This window comes from Eublepharis macularius, chromosome 1 (assembly GCF_028583425.1).
Source record: "Eublepharis macularius isolate TG4126 chromosome 1, MPM_Emac_v1.0, whole genome shotgun sequence".
In the NCBI taxonomy this organism is placed as follows: domain Eukaryota; kingdom Metazoa; phylum Chordata; class Lepidosauria; order Squamata; family Eublepharidae; genus Eublepharis; species Eublepharis macularius.
The window spans coordinates 116,589,753-116,615,139 of record NC_072790.1 but is presented as its reverse complement, the minus strand read 5'-3'; the positions used below and the strand labels follow the sequence as shown (position 1 = coordinate 116,615,139).

The window sequence follows — 25,387 nt, the reverse complement described above, 5'->3', positions numbered from 1 at the left end:
CCTTTCATACTACCCGGACCCAATCCAATCAAAATTCATAAGCAAACAAATCACATTATATGACTTGCCTGGTTCCATAGACCCTCCCCTCCCCAGGGTAGCACAGGCCCCTGGAATCCCCCCCCCTCTACTGTCTACTGTCCCCTCTTGGTGCCACTGCTCCCAACTTGTCATAAAGGAATTTGCTCTCATAGAACATCTAACCATTAGTGGTACCTTCTGAGTTCCTTTCTCTCAGAGAAGTTTTCAATTTTTGGTTGTTTTAGTTTCATATATTTAGAGCCCTCTCCCAATACTGTACCTTCATTGCTTGAAAGATAATCCCTTCCCTTATTTTCCTTCAACCTTGCATCAGTCCTTTAATAAGCCATTTCTTTCATTGGCTTTTATATCTCCGACCTCATTCATTTCTAAACTATAAGTCACTCTAATCTTTTTTTTCTGTGTACAATGCATTCCTTTGAAATCCAACAATCTTTTCAAGTACTTTGAACTCTACAATTTGAAACCAGCTTTTAATAGGTTGAGCCTGACCATTACAGAAAAGTCAGAAAATGGTCAGTTGTGTTAACCTTTTCTGCATTATTTAGATCTCAGCCGTATTGCTGAACTCATTATAGTGACAAAGGATAAAAAAGTTAAGCTCCTAAATGGATGCCATTCAGGTATATGTTCAGGAGACATATACCACACCTGAACAGCTAGCATACATAGCTGAGTCAAGTCTGTGGAGACTTTAGCTTGAGTTTAATGTCTGTTTTGAAGATAGTTCTCCCAGTCTATAGACAAGCATACTTTGTAGTATGGCACATAAGAAGGAAGTCAGAGAATTGCAAAACAAGGAACAATCAGATCAGAGATAAGCTATTTTATTTTCAATTATCTACCACAATATTAATAAAGTGCTTCCATAACTGGCTTTCTTAGGGGGATCGTACTAGGGATGTGCATCTCACATCCTACTTATTTGACCTAGTAAAACAATTGTGTGGTTCCTAACTAATTATTAAACCCAAACATAGTAATAGATACTAGTAGATGCTTTTAATCTTATATCAGAATGTCATCTAGGAAGGGGGTTAGGAGATTAAAGTTAGTCTAATCCCATTCTTTCTTATTTTTAAATATAGACTCTCAACTGAATGGTGCTGGGAAGCTCAGCTATTAATGACAGATAGAGCCCCTCAACTTCCTTTTTTGAGCTAAGAGCAGGAGACTAGTTGATGCTTAGAAGTAGGGAAAAAATGACAATGCCAAGGAGCTACCAAACAAGAAATATCTGTCATCAACTAAGATTTACAAAACATTTGATTTACAAACCAGCACTACCAGAATATGTTTGGTTTTACAGAACTCTTGATTAATTTCTTCTCCAGACCCACAATCACTCATCAATTTAGGAGCAAGATTCGGGTCTAGCAGAACATTAAAGACCAATTAGATTTCCAGGGTATGAGTCTCAAAAGCTCATACCCTGGAAATCTAGTTGGTCTTTAAGGTGCTACTGGACTCAAATCTTGCTCTTCTACTACAGACCAACAAAGCTACCCACCTAAAACTATAATTTATTTAGGGTACCTGATCATCAATATTCATATGATGCATGTGATTCTAAATCAGTAGCTTCTCCCATGACCCTTAACCACCACCACCCCTCACCCACAGAGTACCTACCTTGTTCTCCTGGAACTGAATTTAAGCATTTCCAGTACTTAAGTGTTAGCAATGCTAGGCACTAGGGACGAGTTTAGGCACATGCTGAATTGTTCCATAGACTTAATAGGACTGAAAAGTGCTTAAGTTTGGATGGATCATACATAACCATAACTTGTAGAGCTTAAAAATATTTTATAAATGTATTTGATATGGGTACATGACACAGGGAACTCCTGATTAGCTATTGCAGCAAGTTTCCGTATTAGAATATTTTTGGCTTCTATAGTATAATGTAAATTGAGCTATCTTTTTTGTTGTTGTTCTAGTCATCAAGAAGCATTGGCAGCATTCTTTTGTAAACTGAAAAAGTGCCCCCAAAGTCTTCAGGATCTTGGAGTGTATTCTCTGTTCCTGTAGAGGCCTTAAGTTTGTCAGCTTTTAAACTTGTTAGTCTAGCTGTCCCTTTAAATGTCAGTTTGATCTAAAACAATAATCAGCTGACATTATTTACCTCCATTTTTTTAAAAAAAGATTCAGCTGCCCATTTCTGCATATTAAAGGGGAAGAACATTTTTTCCTGGTCAGTTGGCAATCTTATAGAGAGCTTTGCAAGAAACAATACACTTCTGGTGCGTTGGGTGCTCTCAGAATACTGCTGTCCACAGCAGCAGCCTAATTTGCCTGTATGAACAAGCAGGTCAGATGAATCAAATAAATTCCTTCTATGTAGAGTTGCAAGCTTTAAATATTCAGTCGTAATATGTAATTCGGTCGTAATCTGAATCACAGATAATTTGATCACTAGATTTGCAAAATGGAACTACAGACAGACGGGGGATTTCTCTACAAACTTGAAGAAAGTTCCAGGTTTGCATAAAAATCTGAAATGCAAAATAATACATAAGGGGATTGATTTCCCACCCCCCAAATAATAGAAACAAAACCTGTAGCTTTAATTAAAGAATGTCCACTGAGCTTTCATTTGTGGGGCTGCTAGGCAACAATATTGCCAAACCTTCAAATCCTTGGGTTTCTTTGAAGCAAAGGTATGGAGTAGGGGGAGAAGGGGTAGACTGGGAGCCTAAAACAGCCCTGGAAAAGGTACTACCCCTACCCCTTCCTTTAGGGGTGCTAGTCCCCCAGTGGGGGGAGATCCTTGGCTCCCAGCCTCTGCTCCCTGCCACCACCCACCTGGCCAAGGGGGGCAGGGATTCTCGGGAACTGGACCTGGGAGGCAAAAAACCTCCCAGGCTGGCAGGCACTACTAGAGAGATTAGCATAGTAAGTGCCAGGTCCCCCTCTCTCCCGCCGGGAGGGAAAGGGGACCTGGCAACTCTATTTCCCTTTCATGTCCACTGATAAAGGAGGACTCATTGGGCCCAAGTATAGTGCCCACCACTAGCCAGACCTTACATAGGGAAAGAATTCCGAAGGAAAGCAAGGAGGGAAACCTGAAGACTGGAGGGCAGCTAAAAGTAGGTTGGAAGGAGAGAAGGAATCAAGAAAAGGGGAGAGGCTATGGGGGCTGCTGGGAGCAAGACAAAGAAGTAGAAGGGAGGGCAATACATGGAAAAATGAGATTCCTCCACAGGCCCTTACAGGTACCTTGCTTGTCTTTACTAATACTCAGTGACTTGTGCTTTAATAGAGATAGGAATTATGGAATGATGCAACATCTTCACTATGATTGAAATGCCAGGATAATAATATTGTGCTGCTATACAATGCTGTTCCAGTAGTCATTGTGTCCTACCCCAATCATTATTTAATGTAGGTTTTGGCAAATATGCTACAAGTCAAGACAGTGCCATTTTAGTAAATATTCAGTACATATAAACACATAGTGCTACCTCTTACACAGATTAGCAGTCCATCTAGCCTCTCGTTGTCAGTTGTGACTGGCTGTGGCTCTGGAGGGCCTCAGCCAATGGATCTTTCTCAGTCCTACCTTTTGGAATCCTTTTAGCTGGTGATACCAAGAATGGAACCCAGTATTTTCTGCATCCAAAGCACGTGCCCTGCCAGGAGCTGAAGTCTCTCCACCACCAAGTGCACAAACAGCTCCCTGTACTTAGGGATGGTTCTATTTTTAACCTTCCAAGTTCAGAGCAGGCAACAGTACAGCACTGGGGAGGCAAGCGGACGTGTAGGCAGGGTTGCCAACTGCCTGGAGGAAAAAATGTCCTGTTCCTTCAATGGAGGCTTAATGTTATTCACCATGTGACATTGTTTACCTCCATGCCACGAAAACCTTCAGCTGCCTATTTCCACCCATTAAATCTTTATTAAAGGGATGGGGCATTTTTTCTCCACGCCAGCAGGCAACCTTCAGTGTGTGCCAAAGCCAGGCACACAGCTCTTTTACTCCTGCCTGGGCCAGACCAAAATCTGACTTCTATTCCCACTTGTGGTACCAATCCTGCAAGTATAGCATCCATGACTAAATGCCACAATCAGTTCTTTTGATAGGTAAACCTGGACCAAATGACTCTTACCACTGAACATTCTTAAGATGGTTTTTATTTACTTATTTATTTCAGTGTCCTGGCTGGTATTGAGTGAAATCTTTCCTGGTGGAATCAGAGGAAGAGCAATTGCTCTAACCTCAAGTGTGAACTGGGGTGTAAATCTCTTGATCTCATCAACTTTTTTGACTATAACAGGTAAGACTGATAAATCTCGAATTCACACAGCTGTGGATGAATGCAATGAATTTTGCCTGCATATAAATCACGATCCTTTAAAATGTAGAAATAGCATCATTTGAAATATCTAAAGTTCAAAAATATGGTGGAGACTTATATTGTGCATTAATAGACATGGGAAGAAATTGTTTTCACCTGGCAATATAGTTGCCTGCAGATGACATTGGTTGCCTGGCAACCATGGTGTGCTTCCTCTATTTTTCCAGTTGTAAAACCTAAAAGTAGGAAAGGCTTAACTTTTATCAGCAGTCTGCTTCAGCCATGGTGGCATATGTTTCATCTGTCCAACAGATGTAACCTTTTTATTGACTTGATTTATATTCTTTTTATTGACTTGATTTATATTCTTTCTTACTGAGATTCTAAGTGGATATGTAGTGCATACGTGTTACAAAACTACAGTAGGTAAGCACTGCAGCCGAAACAATGCCAGAAGATGTGTTCCTTTTTTTCATGTGTTTGAGGAACGGACATTTGGTAAAAGAAATGAACACATTTCTCAACTGTTCACAGTACATCTGTAAATCATACATGTTTGAAACAGCTCACAGAGAGAGATTTTTTCCTAGCCCAGAGGCCTTCTGCTTGAAGAATTTGTGAGCCCCTCAATGAGTTCATTAATATAATACATCAGGGAATCAACAAAATTGGACTTTCAAACATTTCCACTTCTGGAAGTGCTGCTGTAACTTTCTGTTGTTGGCCCTTTCCCTCACATCTGTGCTTCTTTCAGATTTCTATAGTCCCAGTACATTGTTTATTAGATGTTCCATCCTGTTGATCACATTGACTTACACTGTGTAATCCACTTTGAGTCTCAGTGAGAAAGGTGGACCAGAAATTAATTAAACAAACAACCGACACATTTGACTGGGAACTTTGTACTGAAATTATCTCACAAATACAAGTCACGCTCTTCGTCTATCAAGATCCATACTGTCTACTCTGACTAGCAGCAGCTCTCCAGGATCTCAGGCAGAGATCTTTTACATCACCTGCTACCTGATCCTTTAAACTGGAGATGCCGTGGATTGAACCTGGGATCTATTGCATACAAAGGAGATGCTCTCCTGCTGAGCCATGACCCCTACCTCCATTCAGAAGGCAGATCCTGATGGGGGAAAATGTATCGCATGGTTAAGCCTATTTAAATACACTGGAATGCATTATATTTTCATTTTATAGGAGTAGGAAAGGAAGCAACCTGAAATTGAAGTTTATCAGACATACTGAATTCTTGTTCATGATCAACATGTATGTTTAACTTACGTTTTAAAGCAACCTATAAAAGTCTTTCTGCACAATTTCAGATTCCTTGTCTAAACAAACCAGCCTTTGATATATCCTCTTACACTATACGGTCTTAATGATAATATTTCTCTCTTTCCTTCTTAGACCTAATTGGTTTACCATGGGTGTATTTTATTTATGCTTTGATGAGCCTAGCATCATTGGCATTTGTCATTGTCTTCATACCTGAGACAAAAGGGTGTTCCTTAGAGCAAATTTCCATATTACTTGCAAAACAGTAAGTACAGGGCAATATTCTAATAACCACATTGGTACCAACACTGTTCCAGTGTTCTAACATAATCAAGGGATTGTTCAAATGTGCAGAAACAGCACATAATACAGCCTATTATTGTATCATTTGAAGTTGTGTGGGGGGTGGGGTGAGAAGGAAGGAGGGTTGCAGGTTTAAATACTTTCCCATGTCAGAAACCTTTTGCACAGTGATGATACAGAAAGGGCTTCTATCCAGCATGGCATTTAATGGGTGGAAAGATTTCTGCCCATGGGGTTTGACTTTCTCACCTTGCACTCCCACTGTAGCGTGACTGCCCTCCCAAATGCTGTTCCGGGGCCCTTTCTCCTCCAAGAGCAGCATTTCAAGTACATGAGAGGGGAAAGGTGAGATAGTCGCACTCATGGAAATGCTGCATTGTAGCTAAGACAAAGATAAGTCGCCCATGCTGGCTTTTCGCATTCAGGATCTTTTTTATTTAACATGGGGGGGGGGGTGTTACAGAGTTAACCCCACAAATAGGGCAGGTGACATTACTTAAAACAGGCACATGAAAACCAAAAGTCTCTGACTGTTTTAAAGCTATGCATTAACTACTAAACCTCAAGTCTGAGTAAAGAATTATCTGTTTCTTCAGTCATCATTTAGTATGTTATGATTATTCTGACTGAAAGTTGTCAGAAGTTTATTTGTTCCAGGTCTTGTATCCCTGCCAATAATTATTGTTGTCTTATTTCAAATCATATTGGTTACTCTTGAACAGATAAACCAGAATCACAATTATAGAGAACACACTAGCATCTGTAAATGATATGAAAATAAAAAGCAGACATGTCATCCTTTCTCCTTCCTAGCCTGCATGTAACAATAAAATCTAATTTCTAATACACTTACCCAGCCTTTTCCCATAAAGCTAACATAGTGTTACTTCAACCCAGATTTGAGACCTTCTGGGGTTTTAGGGTGTGGACAATTGAGTGAGCCTCAGGTGACTTTTGTAATCCATCTAATTTGTTTTCTCAAAAGGTGTGATGTTAGGCAACTCTGATCAGTCTGAAGAATAACTGTTATAAACCTTGTTCCATTTGTTCTCAGATTTATTCTGGACATAAAGCCATTGATTCATAAGTTATCTTTCTCGAGGTTGAAGCTGTAGGTTTGTTGGAACAGTGCAAAAAAATATTTTTTTTGCATTTATTATCTCCCTCCATTATAAGCAATAGAAACCCAGTACTAAGAGAGAAATAACATGGTAGGCATAACCAAAGCAAGTGAGCAGGTAGACAGGATGTGAAGGTACAGGTTTATATTTTTAAAAGGTATTTCCTGTATTTTTTTGTAATCACAAATAAAAAAATGTATATGTCATTCTAAAAGGGTATCAAAGGTGGAAACATAAAGGTGGCAGAAAAGCAGTAAATGTAGAGCCCCACAGCAAGGAAGACATCCCCCCCTCCCAACCCTCCTCCCTGGCACTGTGTTTCTGAGCCAAAATGGGACCCAGAGCACTTGAGAGCTTTTGTTTCTTAACGTTACATATGGCTGCAAGTTGGGTCAGGTGTTGTTTTATATATTACCTAGTTTGACCCTCAGTGCAGCATGGAGCACTCGAATGTTGAATGGGGGCATTCCTTCTCTCCTACACCTGCCAAGAAACCCTTATTTTAACAGTATGTTTATAATTTAGTTGTTGCTGTGTTTATAAAGTCTGATTTTACTGGATGTCATAGCAGGGAAAACCAAGATTAGGCTACAACAGATTCACAAGCTAAAAAAAATTAAAGGGGGTATTTCATAAGAAAAGTCCAAAATTATTCTTTTTAATAATACTGCACATAAACTGTACAAAAAGAACCACATACAGCACCTCTTTGCTAGGAACACAACAAATTGGGAAATAATACTTTGAAACCTGACATTCTTTGAAAACATGGCTCCAATATATAAGGGCTCTAGGACTTCCCAAATTATGTTTATTGGTTAAGGAAGCTGTATTTTCAGTGACTGACAACTTTAGGCTTGTACATATTGACACAATTCAAAAACACATCTTCAGAAGTGCTAGATTCTAGTTCAGCAGCACCTTAAAGACCAACAAAATGTCCAGGTATAGACTTACAGAGCTTTGACTCTTGAAACTTATACCCTGGAACCAGGGCTCATTTTGAGGGGCAACACACAGGAACGCAGTTCTGGCAGTTCCCCAAAGAGGTCACATGTCAGGTGGCCCCGCCCACCTGACTCAGCCATTTTGGGTCCGTTTCGGCCTGGATTGGGCCTCTGATGGGTGGTGGATCACTCTTCCGCTCATCAGCAGCCTGATCCTGACCATTTTGGGCTCCTTTTCAGCTAGGGCTGCCAGCCTCCTAGTGGCTGGAAATCTCCCAGAATTACAACTGGTCTCCAGGCCACAGAGATCAGTTCACCTGGAGAAAATGGCTACTTTGGGGGGTGGACTTTATGGAATCATGCCATGCCAAGGTCCTTTCCCTCCCCAAACCCCACTTTCTCCAGACTTCTCCAGGTTTCACCCCCCAGATCTCCAGGAATTTCCCAATTTGGAGCTGGCAACCTTATTTTCAGCCATTTCCAGCCCCTTTTTGCCATTTTGGGCCCAATTTCGGCTCCGAATGGCCAGGATTGGGTCCAAAACAGACAGGTGATGCCAGGGGGTGTGGCATATGCAAATCAGCTATACTGACACACTTCCGGCGATGGCAAGAGGCGTGACATATGCTGATGAGTTATGCTAATGAGTTACTCCAGCTCTTTTTCTACGAAATGACTCCTGCCTGGAACTCTTGTTGGTCTTTCAGGTACTACTGGCTCTTCCACTGCAGACCAACACAGCTACCCACCTGAAACTATCTGCAGAATCAAATACCATTTATTTCACTGCAGCCTTTACAACAATTTGTTTTTAAGTATATTAATTCCCACGTTAGAAGTTTGGTGGTCTTTTCCGCAGCATATTGCAGTATTAGACCACATGAAAAAGTTTTTTTCCACTTCAGTAAATAGGTTTGCAAAATCCCTGTGTATAATTCTCTTAAAAACCAAGCAAAACGTGCCATCTAGTGGGCAAGTGATATAATAACTGAAGTGAAGGCAAAGGAACTAACCCCCAAGACCTAATATACACAGTCCTTAAATGCCGCACAACTACAAGCAAGGTTTAGGATCCAAACCATGGATCTACTATGCCCATTTTATACTGATAACCCCGTGAGGTAGGTTACTTGACTGTCCAAAGGCTACCCAATGAGCTTCACTGCTAAGTGAGGGTTTGAACCTGGACCTCTCTGATCTAGTCTTATACTATAATCAAAGAGTCCAGTAGCACCTTTAAGACTAACCAACTTTATTGTAGCATAAGCTTTCGAGAATCACAGTTCTTTGTCAGATGCATGGAGGGCAAGAAGAAACTGGTCAGATATATAGGTGGAGAGGGGAGGGCGGAGTAGATGCAAACAGTGATACCTCACTCCATGGCTCACGGAGAGCTACATTCACATTTACCATCAACCAAGAGAGCCACATGATTGCAGTATGTCCTGAGTGCCACCCCACCAGACAGACACATATAATTATCTAAAACATAACTTAATATTAAGCATATTAACTACAATCTCTTAAGTTGTCAGTACTTCGAGGCATGTAGGGTTCTCCCTCCTCACTACTGTTGAATTTAACTAGCTAGCCCTTGTCTATCTAGAGTGAAGGAAAGGGCTTGTCTCTGCCTTCTCGCTCTCTCATCATCATGAGGTGTAGTACCTCAGACAATGAAGTGAAGATTGCCAAGGTGCCAATGGAGAGCAAGCTAACTGGGGAGAAAGGGATTAAAACTACCAGCCCCCACCGTTGCCCAACTCTTTTCCTGGGTGGCTGTCACCAGGGTGGTTTTACTCTCAAGTAGGACTGCCAACCTCCAGGTGGGGCCTGTTCTCCCGGAATTACAAGTGACGTCTAGATGACAGAGAGCAGTAAATGGTTTTGCAAAATCCTGGAAAAAATGGCTGCTTTGGAGGCTGAACTTACGCATTATATTCCAGTGAGTTCCCTCCCCAGATCCTGGGGAGCAGACGGGCCTAGACTTCCATCGCTGGCCCACAGCTCAGGGGGACTGGCTGCTTCCCTGTCCTTCTGTTCCTGCAGTGTTTCAAGGTGGCAACCACAAAGACCTACCATGTAACGGCCTTGCTCACTTTCCTGAAACATTGGGGAGCAGTGCGCAAAAGATCCCTAAGTGCATGTCCAAGAGCCTCATGTGGCTCCTGAGCCACTGAATATCTGTTTACCAGTATACATTGGCTCTCTCAGCCCTTACTTGACTATGACTTTGAGCTTTCTTGACACAGTACATTATAACATGTTGTATACTGCTATGGAGAATATTGCAAAAATAGACATTATATAGGACATTTTAAAAATCCTATGCTAAAAGTAAAGTTTGGCAATAACCAGAGTTTTAGACATTCACTGTGCCTTTAATCATTTGACAAATAATTGCTTGCCCAGTTGTACTGGTCACGCCATGTCTGATGATAAGTGTTCCTTTAATTCAAGTAAACTTTATTCCATTTAGTAAATGATAATAAGCTACTGGCTGAGACCTATTTCACCAACTACTATAGGAAATTATAACTGACATTAATGTTACTCAAAGGGACAGAAATGGTTTGAATAAATATGTATTATTTTGATATGCTTCCTTTTTTCCAGAACCCATAGAAAGAGTACCCTTTGCAAGATGAATCATCACCAGGATCAACTGATATCTATAGAACTTTCCAAGAAATAACCCCATGAACAACTCTACTAGAGAAAGGCAGATGCATGTATCCAATGGAAAAAAAATTTTTTTCAAGAAGACAAAATGGCTCATTGTTCACATTATGCAGTCACTATGTTCATATAATTAGTATAAATAAGCTTTTCTATATTCTGTTTTAGTAATGGGCTTTTTTGCCGGTGGCAACTGTAAAAGTACTGTAAAGTTTTGCACATAAATACAATCCTCTAATTATTAGTTTATGGGAACTGATAGAATAAAATCTTACAAATGTTATACAAGATATCAACATTGGAAATTTGTGAAGGCTTCTTTTTCAGCACAACAGGTTGTAACTCCACAATTCAGAGAAATATCTTTCACTAATGTTTTAGGGTACTATATCTGGCCAAAATGGGGGGATGGACTTCATAGGTTACTGGTTTGAAACCTTATGCAAACTTCTAATTTCTAAAATCCTCAGGTCTAACTAAGGAATGGGATGAGAAATGGCTATAGGAGCAGTTAGCAGTGCTGCGATGACTACTGTAAAAAGAACAAATCCATTGCATTGCAGGGAGAGTGGACTATAAATTCAATATAAATAAATGAATAAACTCTTGATTTAAAAAGTCATGTATTAAATGGCTGCTTTTACAACTAGTAAAATTGACAGTATTTCATCAACCTACCATATTCTTTCTAAGAATAATCAATTACACCTTTTTTCTAGTAACACTTTAAAAACAAGTCAGAAAATTAAACCCATAATCCTATCACCACCCCCTTCCCAATACCGTCCAGTCTTAGATGCTACGTTAGCCAAACCCCAAGTAGTATCTTGATGGGAAGCAGCTAAAAAAAATGTGCAATATCTTGTAACAGGGAAATGCCACACAACAGTATAAGTTTAGCAGGTACTCAGTATGGGTCAGTAACATGTCACAGCCATTTGTTCACTGTCATTGATCACCAGCCTTGTATTTTTAGCTACTTTTCTAGACCATGCTAGTGACATTAATACCCGCAGATAAAATCTAATCCAGAAATACTGGCTTGTATCTGTGTACAGAAAGCACACTGAGGTTTTGTGTGCTGCTCTCCATTCCTGCAACCTCTTCTAGCCCCCTTTTTGGGGTTCCAGGATTCATGCAGAGGAGCAGCTATACAGCAGGAATGATAAAGGAGAAGATGAAACAATTCATTTCCTTAGAGTTACACTTGCAGAATGAAGAGTGATTTCACCCCTTTGTCCTTTTTCACTCCTTCCCTGCCCCCCTCCCCTGCAGTTAGTCCTCTTCACAGGTCCTGTGAATCCTCTTTCTAGCAGTCAGAAGCGGCTGCAAGAACAGAGAGGAATACAGGAAAGGTCTTGTGCTTCACATATGGTGTGAAAGGATATATATTCTATTACCTGTTACAAATGCATTTTGTTTTTGAAAATAAGACTTTAAAAAAAACACACCTGTACTCCTTAGTACCCAAAAGCTGAAATGACTTTTCTTAAATTGTTTTTAATAATTCTCTTTACTCTCAATTGCCTCATTACACTCAAAGTAGCTACTTTGACATTGTAAGTGAAAGTTCTAGAAAAGTCAAGCATTCCTAAAATGACAGTTTGTCATCCAAATTATATTATTTAACTCAGTGTTTTATCACTTTTTAAAAGCTTTACTGTACCCATTACTGTGTAACAATTTGCTCAAACTGCCAACCCAACTGGTATTGCATATGCACACTTACAAATACTGGGGGAGGGGGGGCATCTTGCCTGAAAACTTGCTGCAGCAAATATACTCACCAACTAAAGAAGTACCATTGACACTTTATTTATTATTTATTACACAGGACCATTGGGAATTCTTTCTTGGACAAAAAAAACCAATGGGTACAAACTTTTCTGTGAAGACATTTTTTATAGCACTTTTTGGTTGGGATCAACAGTGCCATTCTGCATATGTATCATTTTCCCTACTCCTTTCGATATTTTGTAAGGACATAAAGAATCACCTTATTAAAAATACCATGCTTTCACCAAGATTTTGTTTAGTTTGCTCAACTGAGCAATTTCAATGTGAAGTGCAAAACCAGGACCTGAATACATGTTACTTGCAGTACTTATATCCACATGCAGTCCCCTTCCTGAGGCTTAGATACATGAAAGAAACATAGGCACAGTTTTACATATTTATTGTAGATGGCAAGAATAGCATTTTCATTATGATTTACCTCTCATCTGTTCCATATGCAAATGTATTGAGAAACTCAATACTGGCTTTTCATTACATGCCAAGCCAAGCTTTCGTGCTTGTTAGCAATTTTTTAACTGTATAACAGTACTATAGTAACATTTGGCAAATATGTGGACAGTTGTTTAGAAGATTAAGATGGAACAAATGCAAAAGACGGTCTTTCCTGAAAATTCAGATCAGTCAGTGGAAGTAAGTCATAGCATGGCTTCAAAGAACAAAAACAGAACTTGCATCTGGAAAGCAGACAGGGATGGCCGATTTTACAACTGCAAGTGCCTCAGAATGAAAATTTCTCTCTTCATTAATCACATTCTTCACTATAGTTCACTACGACGCAAAGTACATTCTCATTTAGCATGGCAGGAAGGCAATCCTCCAAATTCTGCATTTAGTTACAAGAAAAAAATATAGCAAGCCAAATTTTGCCCTTGGAACTTAAGCATCTGCCAATTTCAGTCTAGTCTGCTACTGATCACTTTACATACACACTAGAACTGGAACAAAATATAAGCAAAAGATTACACATACAGAGTTCTAAAGCTACTTTGCCAATATACAATGGTTAATAGAAAAGGGAGAAGGAATGTAACGGAACAGGTATGAAGAGAGATTTTGCAGACCTTTATTTGTGCACGTTTGTTAGGTGAAAAAGTGTAACGTCTACAGCTTCTTTGGTGCCCAACAGTCAGCGTACAAAAATGTAAAAGACTATTCACAAATAAAACACAAGCTCAAACTAAAGAAGTGTCTTCAAAGTTAGTGCATATCGTGACAATTCTGCTTATGAACACATAGAGAAATTACTGCAGAAATAAATAGAATGTCTTGTAAAAAGCAGCAATTTCATCTCTTGTAAACTTTTGTTTTTACAATACAGCACTGTTCAAAATAAAATCCAAAAAGGACTGGAGTTTATCACTGTGGCAAAAAGTTTGCACCTCCTCAGCTGTGTTGGTCCAGTTGTCCTTTCCCCACCCCCACCCTCTTGTTTTTGCTTTAAGTCCAATGTTCAGCAGTCTTTTAGAAGGTGCTTGGTTAGGTCGCCTAACCACGAAGTGGCAAGTTATAAAATTTCTTTCCTGCTTTCAAACACAAATGGATAGATCTGTTCCACTGCAGTGGCAACAGCCTTTACATTTGGTCCTGAGGGTAAATAAAAACATAACATGAGAAAGAATCAGCCTACACATGAAAACAAAAGCCCCACTCCCTTGATGTGGGCTATATTTGAGCTCTACCCGTATCCAAAGTCATAATTCTAAAAATGGATTAATCATTTATTTAAAAAGTTATGCTGTCTTTCAACTCAGTTCAGGGTCTCCAAGGTGACAAACTGTCAAAGCATTAAAACAAATATATATATATATATATAAACAAAATACAAATGTAAGCACATACACATTAATGGGGGAAAGGGTCAATGAGAGAACGCCAAACAAAACAGAAAAGTCTTCACCTACTAGCAGAAGACAGTGATAAAAGGGAACAAAAGAATCTCCGAGGAGGGAATTCCAATATTGTATAACTGTTTTAAGCAGAATACAGAAACAGCAAATCCGTTCAGGGCATATCAGCATTCATCCATGTCATTCCCAGTAAGACACACTTCACTCTTCAACTCTCTTGGCTGATCTCCAATTGACCCAATTGAAAACCAAGGAATAGGAGATTGGTTTGGTAATGAGGTCCATACAATGGAGGGACACACACCTCTTGCAATGATACTTTCTTTCCAAGGACTACTTCCCACACTTTGCATTTTAAAAGTAGTGGCCTCGGATATATCCAGGTAATCTCTGGAAAATATAAATGCAATCTACAAACCAATCCACTCTTGTTCGCTGTAGTGGATGGAAATCAGTCTAAATGGACGTACCTGGGAGTAAGTGTATAGGACCATTTGCAAGTATATTAGTTCATCCCACCCACAGACCACTGAAAAGTGAGTTGCATTTTCAAACATATTGTAGTTCTTGTCACAACCAGATGGCATCATTCTTACTGAAATTGTTACCATTGTAAAAAAAGAAGCCCCACACATGCTGATGCCTTATTCTACAAAAGCATTTAATGATTTAAGTTCCCACACACAGTTTCTTGTAAAAGAGTAAATTAATACCTGTAACTGTGATACTTCCTGTAGAAAAAATCTGTAATGTAGCTCTGAGAGACTTTATCCTATAGCACACTGCAGGATGAAGTTCAGGTTCATAACTAGAAAGTAAATAAAGCATGCTCACTAAAACAGTAGGAGAACATATGCGGAAAACAAGGGAGATAGGATTTAAAGTCTACTGTACCTAGCGTGAGGCCTGTTGTTTTTCGTGAATTCTGGCAATCTGATTTCAAAGGGCATGTTGCATACTGCTAAAACATTAACAACTTTAAAATCTGTAAAAATCACCTTTCATAAAGAAAAGAACAAGAGGAAATATTAGATATTTAATCTGAAGATCAACTGCTCACATTTTTGCCTTATGACCATCTAAGCTATCTACTACAATACTGAATAAAATACAAGTTTCTAAAATTAGGTTTTAGAAGGCTGAGGAATCGTTGATTTCAATGCGAAAGAAGGTGATGGCAGCAATCAATAGAGAATGGGACCTAAAATGCTCAATTTTGGTGGAATTTGCCCTTTGTTATTAAAAAAAATTCAAAAAGGGTATCAGAATTGGAGCATGGCTGAAATGTACTGATCAGTTGATTTGATCAATGTGGTGCAATTCATTCTAATTGCTGCAGTGCCAGTCAAGAATCACCGATGCTACTGAAATATTCTAAGTTGTACTTTTATTGCATTTCAAACAAATTATTACTTCTGCAACTTTCTATTCAAAATGGAATTTCAGGTTATTTTAATCTTTTCAGCAGCTGATTGCCCTTGACTAGGCATAGTGAATAAGGACAGTGAATGAGGAACTAAACTGGTGTTTTACAAAGGTGTCTACAATTTCTGAACAGAACAGATGGTTGGGGAGCATTTGCTCCTGCTCTTTTCTCCCTTTTGAGCATACAGAGCAAGATACAGTAAATGCCTGCACTTGCCAGCTAGTGTCTGGAATTCCAAAGCAGGTAGAAAAGGACTCCTAAAAGGACTCCTATATATAGTTCATTCATCAGAAGGACAATGAATGAACTAAAGCTAAGTAACTAGATCATTTCAGAAGAAAGGGAAAGGATATGTTTCCCTATCAAACAGAAAATCTGCATTTTCATGAGGTACTATTTTCATTATATTCTAACTGCTGCACTCAGTTTGTATACGCAAGCTCCGATATGGAGTTCAATTAAAGTTATTTGAAAACTGGATCAAAATAAGAATATCAAGTTATCACATTCATCACATACTGCAAAAAAAATTGGATTCCAATTTTACATTAAACAATCTCTTTGCTACTGAGTAGGATAGAGGAAAATAACAGGGATTGGTATTTGCAATTAATCATAAATTCAGCTGGCATGTCCTTTTATTACTGCACTGTTAGCAACAAAGAAGTGGTATGCTATATTAACTAGCAAGAATTCAAAGCAAAAATATGCAAAAATGTACCTCAGTCATAAGAACTACAAAAATCTACTGTCATCCCTTCTAGATTTGTCAAGGTATTTTCTGCAATACTGAAAACAATCCAAGTCACCAGAAGGAAATTTAACAGAACACAACTTCCCCAGTGGTTTTCATCATGTCACAAGATGGGGACACTTCAATCAAAATTGTTATGTTGCTTTATGAAAGCTATATAAATATGATGTCTGCAGTCAACTTGAAAGCAGTCTGGATCAACACTAGCAGAATTCCATGTCTACACAAGCTTCCTTTTCCCCTTCATTCTCCTTGTATTTTCCTGGAACAATCCTCAGCAGTGAAACTAATCATCTGGTCTACTGGAAGCAAATCTATTAAAACATAAATTGTCTAAATTCAAACATAAGATATACATGCCAACCAAATTTTATTTCACTGGAAGAATTACCTGAAAACCTAGTTTTTGCAGACTACGGGCTAATCGTCTGGCACCAAATTTAGCTTCTTCTTCACTAGAGTTGAAAAATAAATAAGCAACTGGTTACAGAACTGTTCAAATTCAAAAAGAAACATGTAATAATAAAGATGAAATGTACCTTGTAGCCCCTGTGCAAATTACTTTCCCTGAGGACCAAATTGTTGCTGTAATCCTGGGCTTCCTAAGCTTCATTAATACTTTCTGCAATTATTAGGGAAAATTTCAGATTGAGAACTTCTCAATGTAAAAAAACCAGAATATTTAACTACAAATCTTAATGTCACCATCACCAGACTGAAACTCATCATAGTCATTTGTTGTTATTAAGTGAATGGAATGTGATTTATCTTGCTATACTCTCGTTCTAGATTATTTATTTATTTATTGCACTTGTATTCCACTCTCCCTGTAAAACAGGCTCAGAGTAGATCTCATCAAAATATAAAACAGGGTAACAAAGTAATTACAAACAATTTCAGTTAATAAAACAGAGACATTCCTATAAGCAATAAAAACTTAAGTAAAGCAAACGTTTGTCTGCAATATTAAAGCTATACATCCTCTCTTGCTTTGCAAATTTTACTTTATCTCTAAATTTCACTTCTGTGTTTACATTTTTTTTGAAAATTAATTAAGATTATCATTTCTTGAACAATGTCTAATAACCAGTATTTTCATAAACCAAAACAAGATCAAATACAAATAGTTGATAATGGCATAGACATACGGATAACCTCAATAATAAAACCAATTGCTATATACAAAATGCAGATTAAAATTCAGTTGTAAACTTGGTATAGTGGGCATCTACTGCTCTTTACTTGTGAACATATTATAGTTCATTTTTGATTATGCACAGAATGATTACTGTTTAAGTAACCAATGTAAAACAAAGAACTAACTATGAGGACCAACAACAGATTGCCCTCAGGCCTGAATATTTTTAAATTATGCTAAGGACAGTGGCAATTGTTATGGGGTTTTGAATAACTGGGTTCCACAGTGAGTGTAGATGACTCATACTATTAAAACCCCTGCATATATTTCCCCCCTGAAAAAAGTGCATTTAGCTGTCTCTGGTTTTCACTATTCCCCCCATCTTAACAACATGCTACGTATGTCAGCAACATTTTCCTCAAAGCATTATATATAACATATTATTGAAATGTCTCACATAAAGAAAAAAGCTGCCTTGAACCAGAAGGAAAGGTGAAATGTAAACATTTAAATAAATTTATATAGCGATCAGCACCACAATAAACAGAAACTGAGCTTTATCTCTCTCTCATCCAAGTAGCATTATACCAAATTACTTCCAGCCTTGCATTTTGATAGCAATGATGATATTGCTTAAACCAGCAAATTTGATAGGAATCCTGTTTACAAATCATACTAAAATAGTGCTTTGCATAGAAATGAAACAATACAAATTATGCCAGAGGAGCACGACATGTTAACTCCAAATGTTGAAATAAATCACCTACCCCAACATCACGCTTGTATATCACATTTGCTCCTTCTAAAGCAATCTTTCGCAAGTTTAAATGACATCTTGTTCGGAAGACACACACTACATTAGTGATTAAAATGTCCAATGCAACATCACTCTCTGCATCCATTGGGGTAATTTAAAACTCAGATTTCCACCACGACACCATGAAGATCACATCCTGGAAAAGTCAAGAAATAAAGTTCAAACAATTGCCTAAAAAAAGTCTAACATGTGCCTCAATCCCTTAAAAGACAGCATTCCTTGGAAAAGCAGAATGAATAAGCCAAGTGCACACAATATATTCTGCAGGGGCAAAAGCTGTAATTAATGAAAATCTTATGTCTTTAACCGCCAAGTGAAACGTTTGATCCAAGGTAGTGTGGCACCTAATTGCTACAAAGATAAGAAAACGAATGAGATTGAGCTTCAGCAGTACAAACATTGTTATCATCTGAAAGATGAATTTCATTCCCCTTTAACATTTTCTTAGGAACAAACTGAGCATGTGACCAATTGTTCTGCATAGTGCTAAAGCTCCTTTCGTACTCTAGGGTTAGAATTGTTATATTTTCCATATTTATCTGCAGCATAGATTAACAATGGCTATATTCTGTGTTTCTGAGAAACCTGTAGATGTGGACTAGCCTCTAAAAAATCACTGCCTGCAGCAAAGCAACTTCATCCATGGTGCAGTCAGGCTGAGGGACATGGCTGGGGCTTCTGGTCCCAATCTAAGAAGTCCTCTGAATGTTACAAAGATGCAGAAAAATAGGAACAGCAGGAGTAAGTTCTTCATGTTTCCCATTAATATAAGGTGTAGAGATTTATGGATTTCTCCTTGGTGAGTTTCACAAGCCCCAGAGAACTCCAGTAGTTTAAGAGTATATATTACAAAAAAGCCATAAGGAAAGGCAAGATATAGTTTAATTAATAAATAAAACAGAGAACTGAATATTTACTCCTGTTCCTCTGTGCTGAAGGAATTGTGCCACTGCTTTTGGAATTAGCTGGTTTGTTCATAGCTCATGGTATGATGCCCAAGAATACTCCATAACTGTAGCACAGACAGGAGGAACACAAGCACATTAACTAGGATGGCATCATCTTCCTGTGGGAAAGGATGGAATTTACTAATCTTCCTTATATTACAGAAAACATTTCTTGTAGGTATTACAATAGAAGTTTTATCATCTGGCATTTTACTATCCATAACACTCAGTTAACCAGCAGTTCCTCCTCCTCAGTCCCCATGCCCCCTTGAACCCCATCCCTGTCTCTCCAGAGGACCGGCCTGATGCATCTGGCTGTTGCCAGGCTTCTGACATCTGGTACTTCCAGATGACATAATTCTCAGGTGTCTGCTTCCCTCTCACCCTGCATACAGCTGGTGAAAACCAGCTCTGCTGGAAAGCTCCTGGGCAGCTGTTCTGCTTGTCTATAAGCTGAATAGGATGCATCTGTTACTCAGGGGAAAGGGCCATGCCAGCTGTAGGGACTGTTGCCATGGCATTCTCACTGGGGTGTGGTTTGGTCACTGTGGATGCCTCCAGGTAGGGGGCAGGGCACAGAAATAAGCACCCCATTATCCATGAGTTCTGCCATAATACTGTAAAAAGCTTTTATTGTATTATGGCACCTAAATGACAGCTAGTAAGAAGTGCTTAAACTAGTTCTATGTACAGAAACTATGGGAAAATGCAGAGCAGTATTAAAATATTGACCATTTTTCTTTATCCTACCATCATAATTCTCTAAGGTTCAATTTCTAACAGCTGCTCTACAGCAAGAAATAAGCATTAGAAATTCAGTAGTATGTGAGTGAAAAAAATAGTGTTACAGATTCAAAAGTGGAACCTCAGAAAAATGCAGCATATTCCTTTCTTTGAAAAGCTTCCTCCTCCCCACCCCCACCTTAAAAAAAAGCTCACAGATACCAGCTTGCAACCCAGTTTGGCAGCTAGGAGAAATAAGTTCTTTCTACTGACTCCCATTGAGGATTCTTGGGAAATCTACAAGCAAAATTCTCAACTCTTTCTGAAAGCCAGTGGCAGATGGACTTCAGCATGTCACAAAAACAATGCTTCCATTCATTGTTCTATATTAGCAGACATTCATTTAATATGCGATGCCCAATAACTGACTTTTTAAAATTTCAGAACAATATTTTCTGATTGGCATAACTTGCAATGGGCATACTTTACTAGCTCTGGAATACAATTAGTTTTTAAACCAATTAATGTTTTCACTTTGAATATTGCTACCACTGATAAATTAAAAGCATGCTAATAAAGGTCATTCTCTTGCAATGAGCAAATGTTCTTAAGGCAACTAGCAAAATAACCTTGTAAACTTGGAGACATTTTTAAATTATTATTCTCTAGCCATCAGTATGTCACAGATGACTAGCAGAGGTCTATGTGGGCAGTCAACTTATTAAAAATGTTTGCGGACCAGTAACTTTTAAGGAATTATTTACACAAGTGAATTAAAAGCAAGCTCTGTACCATATAGTTTTATTGCAGAACTCACATTGTTGCACCATTTAGTAGGACTACACAATTATGGTGCAGGGAAGTAATCAACTGGCTATGACCACAACACAGCACACATTTAGGACTGATGTGCCCAAGAAATGGTGCTGTTGCAAAAATCCTTAAAAAACAAACAAAATGCATTTAATGCAAAATTTCCAATAATTCAAGCACTGTAAACAATATATGAAATCTTCACTAAGTTTGATTATTTTTAAAAAGAAAAGGAATTCAAACTGTAATAACTGAAAGTGGCGATGAACTCACTCCCTCTACTCTTTTGAACCTGCATACACTAGTAATTTATACAAAGGAGAGGAATTAGGAAGAACACTAAAAACAATCTGCACTAAATAGCATTGGCTTCTGTATAAAAGAAATTCAGTGATGTTAGCAAAGTATTTTAATTGTCTTCATGGAAGTCTGGTCTTGATTATAGGAAGTTCTGAACACATTCGACAGTAGTATGAAGATTTTGAGTGGTAAACAAAGAATGGACTAGGCATATTCACCGTAAGACTCTATATGTAATCCTTGTTTAAATTTTATTCTAACATTTGGATGTACTACTACATCCCCCACTATGTATAGATTTACATAAAGGTGTTGTCGGGTTATAATGTCACTTTCAGTTAAAGCACACAATCTCAAACTGTGAAGTGAGCCCCACCAGCTTTCTTGCTCTATCTTTAACACTAGTCCCCTCTTCTCTATCTCACCCTTGTTCACAATCAGCCAACCATTTCCTCTTTTTCATTCCTTCCATCTTCCTTCCTGCAAAGAATCTCTACTGAAATCAGCACTTTGAATTCTAGCAAAGAAGGGTGGAGAAGAGATACCAATGCATCGACCAAGAAATGCTTACTAAATATACTACACTTTACAGTGATTGACCCTCAAACCGCCCTGAGTCCTTCGGGAGATGGGAGGTATAAAAATTCAATTAATGTTAAAGTTAAACCTATAAACATAAATGAAACTTCCTTCTTTTTTGTGTGCTCTAAAATTTTATACAACAGGACTTAACAAGTATCAAGCCACAGGAACCCATGACAGAAGTGATCCTGTCTGGAAAAAATGGCAACATCTGACTTGATCCAAAGACAAAATTTGTTGCCTGCTGGCAGACAACAAAAATTAACAATTCAATTAAGCTGAAGTACTTTGCATCAGCTCATTAGCCCCATTAGTTAGCTGGGCTTAAGGACTGGAGTATTACATGTACTGGACACCACTGACATTTTAAAACACTTCATTTGAATGTAATTTGAGTAGGTTGCACATGTCATAGGGATGGATTATAACAGGTATGCCTTTAATGATAGAGTACACTGCTAGTTGCAGTTATAGGTAGATGCAAAGGCAACTACAGGACCATGATGTGATAAAGAGGAAACTTATATAAGTTGGGAATGTTTTACCTAAACCTTCATTTGTTCTTTGTGAAAAATGGCATCTATTTTAAATATGGATTATCAGTATCAAAACATCACTATATACGCAGCCCTGGTTCACAAAGCACCCAGTTTCATTCTACTGTTCCAACAGATGAAATCAGTAGATAATCATCTGCGTAACCCAATGTTTCCCATAAAATCAATCTTAAAGGGAGTATTTTATAAAAATTTTAAAATGAAGAGGCTAGTTGTATAATCATGCAGAAGTTTCTTTGATTTTTTACCACAAATCATGAGGTTTGGTAGTGTTGCCAATAGACATGATACATATTAGTCTCCAAAACCTTTTATTTATTTACAAGATTTTTATGCCACCTCTCCAGAGTCCTGCTCAAAGCAGTTATAAACCTGAACTGTCATCTTTTGGAACCAGCTTTAAAAAAAAAAATTTTTAAAGCCATGAACTATTTTTTTCCAAAATGAATCATAATCCTAATATGACCATTTCAATGATAAAAAACCTGTGGTTTTCATCCAGGGTATCATTTCAGAAGATCAACAAAACCCAAAGGAAAAATCCCTTTCCTTAAAAATGATTGGTTGATCTGTACTGAAAACACACTAAAGGATTAATTGATCTATTATACAGTCTTGCTCATGTACATTACAACACAATCCTATATGGAATTTTGAACTGGAGCAGCATTTAGTTTATCAACAAAAATATTTCAACTAGATCTCAGACAGTAAAACAAGGTAATTGCTTGTTCTGTCCTGCTAGCAACTATAAATACATATTTTAAAAACGGGATGGCAATGAAAGATCAGATCGTTATTCATAAACTATAGACGGTTTAAGTTACTGGGGTTGCCAGGAAACAGACATCTGTGTTGGTGTGGAGGAGAGAAGCAGGCTCAGTTACCTGCACTCTTTCTTCTTTTCTCCCTTTTCAAAAGATTATGATCTTACATTTATTTTCTGTGTGTAGGGAAAGCCGTAAAAGGAGGAAAAAGAAAAGAGGAGGAAGAGTGAAGGAAAAGCCGAGACTCTTTTGATGCCTAAAACGAGCACAATTTTGAGAACAAGGTGACTGAGTAGGACACAAACACAGATATCCAAATCAGAGCATCGTTCCCACGTAGAGAGCTCCTTTCTGAAAACAGTCTGTTTGGGTAAAGAGAAGCCGCTCAGAGGCCCCCTCCCCCATCCTGGCCCAATCCCATCCCTCACCCCGGCGCAAAACGGTCATGAACGCCCTGACCGTTATGACTGAGCCACCCAACGGTCGACTTTGCTCGGGTTCCCCCTCCCCTTCTTCCTCCTTCTCCTCCTCACCGTGTTCCAGCGGGCTCACGCCCCCACCCCCGCACGATTCGTTGCTGCGCGACCCGCCACCGCCGCCTCCGCTTCCTCTTACTGTTCCGGGTCTCCAGGCCGCCGGAATCTCCGCGACACAATAAAACATCACAAAGCGCGCGGACACCATAGACGCATATCCCGTTGCTGCCGCCTAGAGCGGCAACCGGATATTCTCTCTTGGCAAGATGCATTTCCGGTCTCGAAGACAACGCCTGTAGATGGCGGTGGGAGGCCTGAGCAGAAGGCGGGTGGGGGCGTGAACAACGGGGTGGGGCTTCCGGGGTGTGTGCTAAAAACAATAAGAACTGTATATTTCGGTCTGTAGGAAGCCGTAATTGAGTGTAACAGCTGTGACACCGGTGTGTGTGTGTGTGTGTGCTTTTGTTCCTTCAGTGTTCAGGAAGAACGTGCTGTCGAGTCGCTACCGAGTTATGGCGACTTTAGTGGTCTCACCATTCAGGAACTAAGTAGATAAAGGGGTCGATGACTTGTGAATTAACTCACTGGCTAACTATCGCGAGTGGGTACTTCCAAAACCACTCAGAAACCTGAAATATGATGCATATCGAATTGTGAGATGTGCTGACTTTTCTGAAAACGATATATATTTCAGACCATTTCTGTGAAATTATGGGACATGTCCTTCCAAAAGCCTAAGGCGCTGTCCACATTAAGAAACTCGAGATAGCGTACATATGAAGAAGCCCTGACTGCATACATACCCAGAATAGGGCATTTTTACTGGGCAACATACTTGTCAAATGGTGTTATCTCACTAACTAGATTGGGAGCTTTGACTCTCGAAATCTCATACCTTGGAAATCTCTAGAAGATGCTGCTGGACCCGAATCTTGCTTTCTAACTAGACTAAGATTCGAAAACCTTTGTATTACTAGAAGTGAATTTTCAGAGCATACCAGGCCAATAATGAACAGTTTGGTGACTGTAGCTGAGAAGGTCCTTTTGCAAAGTAGATCCTCACCAATCAAACTTAAGAAAATCTAGCTTCTCTTAGCAAGATTTCCCCAGCTGACCTCAGGACCTAAATATGTTGAGTCAGGTGTGTAAATATTACTTCCCGCCAGTACTTTGAATTACTCTTGGAAACTGATTATGATGGCGCATTTCCAGTAGTAGCAAAAAAAAGCATATCTTTGTATTTGAAATACACGATACATTTACTAATCTATGTGCAGTTTTTGTAACTGGTGGATTTTGGCACCTGAGAAATTTAAATTTTTATTTTTAAAAAAGCAAGTTTATATCTGACATCTGGTGAGATAAACTTTCAAACACCTTGCTCATGCCTCTTGAAATCTCATACTAAAAGCAGATTAAGCAAGGATGAAACAATGCTCCTTATATTTTTTCTCAACTCCCAGTTGACCATCGTACAAAACATTTAAGTAAACTAAGGACATGCAGGTAAACTTGCTTTCTTTTTATTTGGGTTATCTTAAAACATTATTTTAGAGCAAAATACGTACAGTATTGTTACCTTTTTGACACAACTTTTTGTTGCATAGAATCCTCAAACAAAATGTTTATTTAGCTTGAATTCAGGACTGCCACCTTGTGGTACATGACAGAAATCGAATATTAAGTTCCAAGCAACTGAAGGAAATCATACACTAAGCAAACCATTGAGGATCTTGGCTGCTTCCACAAAGGTTCTGAAAAACTACCCCTGC

At 38.8% G+C, this 25,387-nt stretch overlaps 2 protein-coding genes across 2 annotated transcripts in view; one reads left to right on the top strand and one right to left on the bottom strand.

The window, feature by feature from the left end:
- Positions 1-11,967, top strand: part of SLC2A12 (solute carrier family 2 member 12) — a 43,240-nt gene extending 31,273 nt beyond the window's left edge. Inside the window, exons 3-5 of the mRNA XM_054986195.1 lie at positions 4,197-4,319; positions 5,757-5,889; positions 10,609-11,967. Coding sequence (XP_054842170.1) covers positions 4,197-4,319; positions 5,757-5,889; positions 10,609-10,687 — 335 coding nt within the window. The 3' untranslated portion in view covers positions 10,688-11,967. The remainder of the gene's footprint in view (positions 1-4,196; positions 4,320-5,756; positions 5,890-10,608) is intronic.
- A 530-nt stretch (positions 11,968-12,497) lies between these two features.
- On the bottom strand, positions 12,498-23,808 carry TBPL1 (TATA-box binding protein like 1). Its single transcript, XM_054986206.1, has 7 exons — positions 23,673-23,808; positions 18,401-18,586; positions 17,035-17,117; positions 16,887-16,950; positions 15,210-15,313; positions 15,029-15,123; positions 12,498-14,052 (listed from the first exon to the last, which is right to left on the bottom strand). The coding sequence occupies exons 2-7, from the start codon at positions 18,533-18,535 to the stop codon at positions 13,973-13,975; spliced, it is 561 nt and encodes a 186-aa protein (XP_054842181.1). The 5' UTR covers positions 18,536-18,586; positions 23,673-23,808; the 3' UTR covers positions 12,498-13,972.
- Between the last annotated feature and the right edge of the window lie 1,579 nt (positions 23,809-25,387).

What these genes read in the sequence shown, in the direction of transcription:
- TBPL1 (XM_054986206.1), bottom strand. Translation starts at nt 18,535, where the DNA reads ATGGATGCAGAGAGTGATGTTGCATTGGACATTTTAATCACTAATGTA. An exon ending in ATTTGCACAGGGGCTACAAG is followed by an intron (nt 16,951 to 17,034) that starts GTACATTTCATC and finishes TTTCAACTCTAG; the next exon opens with TGAAGAAGAAGCTAAATTTG. An exon ending in TGCAAAAACTAGGTTTTCAG is followed by an intron (nt 15,314 to 16,886) that starts GTAATTCTTCCA and finishes TCTTTATGAAAG; the next exon opens with GTGATTTTTACAGATTTTAA.